Below are 9,001 nucleotides of genomic sequence, written 5' to 3' on the forward strand. Positions count from 1 at the left end.
GAGTGCAGCGGGCTTCGCTGATTGGCGGAGGTCGGGAGTTGTGCCGTTAAGAGAGGCAGAGGTGGCGGCCTGCAGGTGAGGGGAACGGCCTAGTCTCGGTGATCGCCGTTTTACCTCAGCCGCCGGGGCTGAGGTAAAGCCGCCATCGCCGAGGCGGGCACAGAATTTGAGGTCTCACCTCCGAAACTAGCGCTTTTCGTGTTATTTTTTATTTCCTTCCAGGTGACACGGCATCTCCTCAGGCTGTAGCGGCCTCAACTCCTGCATCTCCTGCCTGGGAGCATGGGAGGCCGCCAGTCTCCGTTAGAACCGGGCTTACCGTGCCAGGGAAAATTCTGGGATGCCCTCGGGGTATCGGAAGAGGATGAGGAGCTGGAGGGTTTCAGGCGGGAGGTGGCAGTCCTGCGTGACAAGCTGCGGGAGGCTCTCAGGTAGGATGGTGCCTGGTAAGGATGGTAGAATGGCATGGGGGATTCCTGCTGCTGCTGAGCACGGAAGTCCTAAGATACATGTATATAGTACCGAAAAACTGGCCACAAATGTTATTCACTAATGGAAGGATGGGGCCAACAGGTGCCCACCTAAACAGCATTCACAGGAACTGCACAAATCCCATTCCTGCTCATCAACTAATCGTGTTTACAATTTGCTAGCAGATCACACGCAATTCTATTCAGCATCCAGTCTTCAGAGCTGGGGTCTCTCCAACGTCTAGCTCTCAGATGTCTTGCGGTTAGCCCAGCTTGAAGTTCACTAGCAGATCACATACACATTACATGTGTACATACACACAGAGATATATATATATACACACACATGTTACAAACCAAATAGTTTATGAAGAAAAACAGTCTGCGACAATCCCCTGGCAAGTGCATTGACCAGGAAGGAGCCTGTTTATGCATGACTGGCACCTTCCGTTTGCTCCCCTTTTCCTGTTCTCAGTCCACCCTGATCCTTCCTTTTTACCTGCATTTACTCCTACCCCAAATATCTAGTCAGTTTTACTCAGTTTCACAATCACCCACAAACATCTTATGAGAATTTTGCTATTTCAATAAGACCCACAATAGTCTTGGGGTTTTTTTCTTATCATTAATTACATGGTCTTGTCATCAGCTACAAAGTTTCCAGCTGAATCTCTTTAAGAGTTGCACTAAAGCAGTTCCTTGCAATGGCCCTTCCATCAGCATCTTAGGAATGCTGGTGTTCAGTACTGTTAGGATTTCTGCATCTGTGTAACTAATTTATTGCCTCTCCTGAGCAGCTATCAGCCATATATCCTTAAAGTTGGAACTTTCTGGTTTACTTGTGGCCTTTCTGGTAATACGAGTGCTAGCAGCATAATAAATTGCATTACAAAGCTAAGCAGGCATAACCACCATTTTATGCATGGAAAATGGAAAACAAGCAAAGCTCTGCTCATGAACTTTGATAGCAAAGCAACATAAAGAGCATGAGAACGATGAATGATAAGCCCTAGGCCTGTCTTTTAATGACCAGCTCAGTCTGTGGTGTCTTCCTCTTAATCAGTAGTGCGTCCCTTCTTTTAACTTGTTTTTTAATGATTGCACTTATTTCCTCTTCATAATGTCTTTGTCTTAGTTGTACATCTGGAAACAAAAGGCAGTCTAGTTCTTTGATTGACCTCACCTCGGACAGTACCTGGGATCAGCAAAAGCCTCACTTGTTTCCGAAATCCCGCTTAAGGCCAAAAAGCGCTTCATCTCCCTGGATTCCTTCCATCACCATCCCTCAGCCTTTCAAAATGACACTGCGGGAAGCTCGCAAAAAGTCCCAGCTGATGAAGTCATACATGTTTCTTGAACTAGACAAACAGAGAGACAAAATGCAAAGCCAGGATGAAGCTGAATGTCAGAAACAATTCCGGGCACAGCCTGTACCTGCCCATGTATTTCTGCCCCTTTATCAGGAAATAATGGAGCAGAATGAGATTCGCAGGCAAACGGCAACACAGAAAAGAAAGGAGCTGCTACTTTCTACCCAGAGGCCCTTCAGTTTCCTGGAGAAGGAGGAGAAAAAGAAAGAAGCTATCAGACAAAAGTTCTTGGCGGCAGCAACCTCAAATGAGAGTTCCAAACAGAAGCAAGCCAGTAAAAAAGTTCCTAAATCTACCTACGGCCCACTTCTTGGAGATAAACTCAAAGGTAAATGCCAGGTTTTTCCTGTAAAAAAAACTCCCTGCCTGTCCCTCACTGTCTCCATGCTGGGAGGTAGGATCGTGGCATTACTTGGAGCATGAAGCCAGTATCACTATGTGCCCTGGTGGTATCTGGTCTCCTGTATATCACTGCTCATTACATCTCAACTAGATGCCCTTACAGGAAAGTGGCCTAAACTTAGCAGTCTTGTACCAGTGTCAGCAGCAGCAGTTCTGTACCACTCCCCAGCACACATGGGTACGTTGAGCTCCTCAGACAGATTTCCATACCCCTTTTGCTGCAAGTCATGACAGTTTGGGAATCCTTCCCTGCAGTGGATTCCATGTGTTTGGTTACACTGAAGGGACTTGGATGATTTGTGGCACAAATGTGAAGACAGACATAGTTTCAAAAGCATCCAAGGTCGGTGCAGTATCTTGGAACTGATAATTTTACTCCCACCCAAGTAATCTGTGCTGCACAGAACCTCTAGGAGAAAAATATTTCCTGAGCCCAAATCAGGCAATTGATTCAGTTCTAAGTGACAGTGCAGTTGTCCAGTCTCTCCTGCCATTTTCTGATGTTTTCAGTTACCTTCCCACTGATTCTCCACCTTATTAAGTGCTAAAACAGGGGAGGTAGGTGCTAGGACTGTTCTAGCCAGATGGACAGCCAAGGAAATTTTCCTGATGCTCAATTTCTTTCAGATGGCTTAAGCCCCCACAGCTTGAAGTGTGAAGTAAGCAATACAGACTTCATGCTTGAATATGGAACTAAACCAGTCTTCGATAATTCTCATTGGTTTTCTTACTCCTTTCTTTTTTTACCGTTTCCTACTAATTTCTTCTTGAGTATACACCGGTTCAGTTTTCATCAGAGAACATTCTGTTGTGTGTGCTAAACTAAATATATTAGAAAGGTAAAAGAAAGCAAAGGACAAGCCGGTGTTCTATCTAGTATATGAGAAGGGAGGAGGGATGAACATTTCATACCTCAGTCAATGCAAACTTATAAATAGACTCAGAAAAAGTCTTACTTTTCAAACAGCAGTATTGATTTCTTTTTTTCTAATAGCAAAAAGCCAGCCCACAGCCAACCATTCATCTGTATTTTCACAAATATTTAGTGCTGCACAGGAAAGGACTCAAGTTTGATGCTGTACCCTGAAGCACGCTCTTTCTATGGAAAGTTTGTCACAGAAGTCACAAGACATGATCCATCCACCAAGTTCTCCTTACTTAAAATCTTTTCCAAGATAGACAAACACTGCTGGATATTGCATGTCACCCGTTACAGGTGTATGTGAACAGCCCATTTGGATCACACAGTCAACATAATGGCGTATGCGCCTGTATGTCCCATATGAAAAGTAGAACCTTGATTAACACAACACTTCTGCCAGACAAAGGCCACAGGTTATCTAGTACCCCTAAGAGCAGGAATAGGAAGAGAAGCCTTGTTCAGTAACTTAACTCTGGTAAGCGAAAGAGATATTTGGAGATTAATGCCTAAGAAAGAGGCTACCCATTTTTTTCTGGTATCCTTGAATATTTTTTTCCTGGCAGGCAGAGGACAGAGAGGCTGGAAAGTGGGGAAAAAGAACAGAGGATGGCTGGTCTCTCATACATGTGTAGCTCCCATCATAAAAAAAAACCAAAACTGTAGAGTTGTGCAGTGGCAATTTCAGAGTCTTTTATGTCACTCATATTCTTCTCATTGCTTTGCTTTTGATTCATTAGAAGCTGAACTCTACAGAGAAATCCGCATTCAAATGAGAGCGAAGGATTTGCTTGAGAGCTCCATAGCTCCTATAGATACTAGCACCTGTCAGAGGGAGCCTCAGTCCCGAACTGCCACTAAAACTAAGCAGGAAAGGCTTGGCTTCTTGCAGGACAAAAGTTTCAGCTTCAAGCCAAGGATTAATCCAACAATACCGGATTTTGAAGGACTTTACTGGGCATTTCAGAGGGAAGCAGTAAGGAGACAAGAAATCAAAGAGGCAACTCGTAATAAGCCATTCAAGCTAAGAACCTCCAATCTCCGTGGCAGGCAGAGGCAGGCTAATGAAAAACTAAAGGTGAGATGACTGGATATTTCTGTGGTACTGCTTTCTCCGATCAAGATAGCAACTTCTTAAATTTCTAGCCTTTATTTATGGATGGTTAATGTCCTGTGACCTCTGCCCTTGTCTTGGGAATACTGCAGAATTCTAGGACAAAGCAGAGAACAAATTTCTACACAGAGGATGAGCTGTGACAGCTAAGGCTCAGCCACCCTTCCATACTCTCAGTCACACCTCCTTCCCCTCATCCCTCAGCTCCTCCCCATGTAAATCCCTATTGATGGAAGAGAGAAGAATGAGTGCATTGCCCTCATACCCCAGCTGTGGTCTTGGGTAGACAGAGGAGATTCTGTACTGTGAACAAATACGCTGAATGAAGTTCCATTTTTTTCAGGATTCTCAGCAACTTTCCAAGGTTTCAGTGCAAAAAATTCATTCTCTTTCCGGACTTTCCTCTCTGTCTTCCAACACCCTTCCAGTGCATATCACAGATGCAACTAGAAAAAGGGAATCTGCTATTAGGTAAGTAGAAAAGTTTATCTAAAAGACCATACACCAACTAATGACCAAAATGGAGGAAAAAAGTCAGTGTTTTCCCTCATCACATTAACTACATCAGCAATACTTTTCCTAAATGTTTCTCTGTCTTCTTTCTTTGCTAGTTCTTGCCCTGACTCTCACTTGATTTGGGAGCTGCACAGTCATATGTCTGAAATTTTGCTTTTCTCCTTAAAGGACTACAAAAGTAAAATTCCCTGCTAGCATGTAGCCTGGCAGTCTTAAGTGAGCTCATTAGTAACTTTTTTCTAAATAGATACTCCCAAGATAACAAAAAGGAAGGGGACAAGGAAGGAATTTATTGGCTGGAGAAACAGAAAAAGAAATGTCAAGCTATCCGAAAGTCAGTGAACAGCCGAGCAAAAGCCCTAGATCCGCATAAAAGTCTGGAGGAAACACACAAGGAGAAGTTGAAACAGAACCGGTCAGTATCCTATTCTGCACAGAAACAATCTGTTTGCTCTACTAATTGGGAATCATCAGATAATCATTTAGGAGGAATTGGGTCTAAGAACATTACTAGCCTAACTTTTTTGGCTCTCATACCCATTCCACATTCATTTGGATTTCTCGACAATTCCACACTACTCCTTCCATACAGAACAGTTTCCTTTAGATTAACATTTGTAGAAACTAATTTGTACAAACAAGCCAACTGAAATGTATGATTTGGTAAGGCACACACAAGAGCACATTTTCTGAAAATGTGAACACTGGTTCTCTGCTTACAGTCCAGTAGTAAAGCTTTGCTAATGGGTCCGTAAGTGGCCAGTGTAGGATATTTTTTTCCCAGTATTTGGAATCAAGAGAATTACCAGAGCTATTTAAAGGACGAAGCAGTTACTGAGAATTCCTCATTCCTGATCAGCTACAGTCAGAGGGAACCTGTATTAGGCAACTTTTCCATTTCAGGCAAACTATGAGAGACAGAACAAAGGAATACAGAAAGGAGCTGGAAGAAATGCAGCTGCGAGTCAAGAACAAACCATACCTCTTTGAGCAGGTCACCAAGGTAACTGTTCAAGTTCCAGGTTGTTTCTGGGTGACTCCATACATTGTCTTTCATGTAAGGCAGGCATTAAGAAATGTAGTCTCAAGTTAATTCACAGATAAGAAGGTGCAAATGGTTGTATAGTGTCTTGACTACACTCAAAATAACACATGGAAGGGCCACCCAAGTAAAATTTAAATTCCTTCCCACCACTTGAAAAAACACTCAAGTCTTTTTTTCTTGGTTGTAGAGCTTTCCAGTCCCCAGTATATACTGCAATCAAAATATCTGGTCTGATCAAACTCAAGGCCTTGTCACACCAGAAATTATATGAATACCTATTCTGCACCTAAATACCACAGCCTACGGTCTAGAATTTTTAAAACTTTTTTTTCTTAAAGCCCTCTCCCGTTGAGCACTTACTCTTTGTACCTCTAGTGTTACTAGAAAAACATTCATGACAGCTGTATCGCTTATATCCCCTGCACGTTCTGCTCTCTGGGGTTGCGTTCAGCACATCTCATCCATCACGCGCCGCCAGCTGCAAATCTGCGTTGCACTGGAGGTGTAGGTACGATCTTTACTCTCTATAAAGCATCTTTTCCCCAGGGTTTTCTCTTCCAGTTCTGTCTCCTTCAGGGACGATAATCTGGTTAGAGACAGAGTGACGATACACTGACAACATGCTGATTTAAGGTTTCTCAATAGAATGTACCCTCCTGGGTCAGACTTTCAGTTCAGGTGAGTGGTTAACGGAGGCACATTTCGATGATAAGTGTTGGTAACATTTCTGTTTGCTGGGTTCTGGTAGTATCGATAGCATTCACTCGTATTGAGCCAAGATTTCTGTCCTTCCATAGAGAACACCTTAACCTTTAGGAACTGGCCAGTCTCCCTGGAAAACTGTCATCTCAGACTCCATTAATTGGCAAGGTTTATTTGGAGGCAGTGAGGATATAGGATCCAGGATGCTTGGTTTTCAGTTTCATGAAGGTGAGCTGACAGGAAGATATTTCACAGGTGTTTTCCATTTATTGAACTCCACTGTCATTAGTGCTTACAAGTTACAAGCAAACATGCTTCCAGAATTTCTCACAACCCTTTGTTGCACGTATTCTCAATTTGAGTGTCCGAATCAGGGCTCAGACACAAGTATGCTAGTCTGGTAGGACTGGAATGCTGTAGAAGCAGGAGGAACAGAAGAAGGAAGAATAAAAAGAGCAGAAGCAGAAAAAGGTGAGCTCTGGCTTAGAGAGATGTGAGACATCATCCTAGTGTCCAGTTGTGGCACTGTACTGTATTGATGAGAGAAATTTTGGGTAGGGGCTTTACTCCTGTTCTCTTTAGGAGCGTCACCTGTGAACTTTAAAATGACTTACGGGGAACTGTATGCTTACTACATGCTTACTGTTTAAGTTTCACTTTCATAGCATGATGCTCGTCAAGGAGCAGAGCGTCGCTACAGACACACCCTCCAGCAGGTTGGGCTAAGTGAAGAATTTGTGACAAAGAAAGGGAAAGATGCCACTGACTTGCTGGAAGAAGAATCTGATGTTCTCAGGTAATAAAAACAATGCAACACAACTCTTGTGCCTTTGACTAAAAACATTTTCCTTGTTCATGAACGCATTCCAGTTTGTATCATCTACTGTAGGCAAAATTAAATCAGCTTCACTCCTCTTATTAAGCATCACGGCTTCTCTATCTTAACTCCTGTGACTGCACTCTATTTCTTATGCATGGAGCAAAGCAGCAAGCAAGCACTGCAAAACATTTCCAGTATTAGACAATCCCTATTTCTGCAGAGCGCCCAAGCCTCGGGATGGAAAGGACGACTGTACTGCACAGGAAGGAGAACCTCACGAGGAACAGAGCAGAAAGGAAATGGCAACATAAAATCTAGCAGAAGAATCCATCGATCGTCTCTGGATTTTTTTAATTCAAGATTCTCCAGGTTAAGCCTCAGGAACTTTATGGTTTAGGCTGACGCCTAAGAGTTGCTGTGGGGTAAGTGAGATGTGAGAATTTAGTGAAGGAAAAAAAAAGAACCAATACGTTTAAAGCACGTCTTGTGCAACCCAGCAAACCCTGCAGCCTCCCTTAGTCTTCACAAGTGTTCCTCATGTGAGCCATTTCCCTTTCTTTCACGGGCAACAAAAGTTAAAAAGGTTGAAGCATTATCTTTGGATAAAAGCAGATATGAAAGAGGTGCATCCTCTAGTGTCAGCTCCTTGTGTTCACGCCACAGAAGTGCACAGAAAGGGGAGCATGCCCTTTGGGTGTGCTGAATCTTGGTGTACACATGTATGTGGTAGAATGCTTTTAAACAAGGTATTTCTAAAAAAAGCCCAAACAGACGAATTTGACCTACCTTGGGAGAAGACTCAGAGGGAAGTCCTTCCCTGGTGTTAACTCTCCATTCATTCATTACCAGCTCTGCGCACTCCTCCCATTAGGAAGAAGCAATACACTTTCTATATTAAAAAAAAACACCCATAGGTCATTAATTTGGTCTGGAAAACAACCAAAATTATGAAGAAAGTTTTAATTAAATAATGCATCACTTTGGATTGCTGTTGTCCTAATTCTACTAATACTGTAACATCAAAGATGGACTTTGGTGGAAGAAAGATTACGTATCATTTATTAGCTGTCAGCATGTTGCACTCAAATGCCTGGTGCATCTTGAACAGTGCAGTTCACACATTAGTGGTCCTCCTTTACCTGACAGTAAGAATGACCTCAAAAATACAAACCCTTACCACCTGGAAAAAAACTTACCACTGAGAATTACAGTAGTAATTAATGAGATTAAAAGATTTTTAAATGGCTATCATGTTTCTGCATTGTCCAATTTCTTTATCAATCATCTTTTCCTCACTTAAACAGAAGCTGTGTCTCTCCATCTGAGTCACCTCAATCCATTTCTCCTTACACTGTAACAGCAAAACCTCATCATCAAATCAGAAATGCAGCACCTGTATTAGATAGAGAGATAAAACGGAGATATCTCATTTTTAATCATAACCAAGTACTAGATGCAAGAACCGATGGCGCTGGGTTGCAGGCTGCGCTGTTACGCTCCCGCAGAGCCCAATACCCAGCGGAGCGCGCTGGCTGGAGCCGCCCTCCCCTCCGCACTGCCAAGGACCCTGGGAGGGTTTGAGGAAGGCTGGTGTCAGTGTACCAGCTTCTACACAGGTTTAACTGCAGGGCACACAAAGGCTG

At 43.1% G+C, this 9,001-nt stretch overlaps 1 protein-coding gene across 2 annotated transcripts; it reads left to right on the plus strand.

The window, feature by feature from the left end:
- The first annotated feature begins 4 nt into the window (after window positions 1–4).
- FAM161B (FAM161 centrosomal protein B) lies at window positions 5–8,604 on the plus strand. 2 transcript variants are annotated; one of them, XR_008823167.1, is made up of 9 exons: window positions 5–75; window positions 223–431; window positions 1,606–2,168; window positions 3,902–4,239; window positions 4,619–4,746; window positions 5,039–5,206; window positions 5,695–5,794; window positions 7,190–7,334; window positions 7,579–8,604. XR_008823167.1 is itself a non-coding variant. In XM_056347330.1 (9 exons), exons 2-9 carry the CDS (start codon window positions 283–285, stop codon window positions 7,667–7,669), a joined length of 1,668 nt encoding a protein of 555 aa, XP_056203305.1. In that variant the 5' UTR covers window positions 5–75; window positions 223–282; the 3' UTR covers window positions 7,670–8,604. The 2 variants fall into 2 exon arrangements, 1 of the variants encoding a protein (XP_056203305.1); XM_056347330.1 differs by having other exon boundaries at window positions 7,204–7,334.
- Window positions 8,605–9,001: the final 397 nt, after the last annotated feature.

The sequence above is a fragment of the Falco biarmicus genome, chromosome 7 (genome assembly GCF_023638135.1).
Source record: "Falco biarmicus isolate bFalBia1 chromosome 7, bFalBia1.pri, whole genome shotgun sequence".
NCBI lineage: Eukaryota > Metazoa > Chordata > Aves > Falconiformes > Falconidae > Falco > Falco biarmicus.

What these genes read in the sequence shown, in the direction of transcription:
- FAM161B (XM_056347330.1), top strand. Translation starts at nt 283, where the DNA reads ATGGGAGGCCGCCAGTCTCCGTTAGAACCGGGCTTACCGTGCCAGGGA. An exon ending in AAGCTGCGGGAGGCTCTCAG is followed by an intron (nt 432 to 1,605) that starts GTAGGATGGTGC and finishes TCTTTGTCTTAG; the next exon opens with TTGTACATCTGGAAACAAAA. An exon ending in AAAAGGGAATCTGCTATTAG is followed by an intron (nt 4,747 to 5,038) that starts GTAAGTAGAAAA and finishes TTTTCTAAATAG; the next exon opens with ATACTCCCAAGATAACAAAA.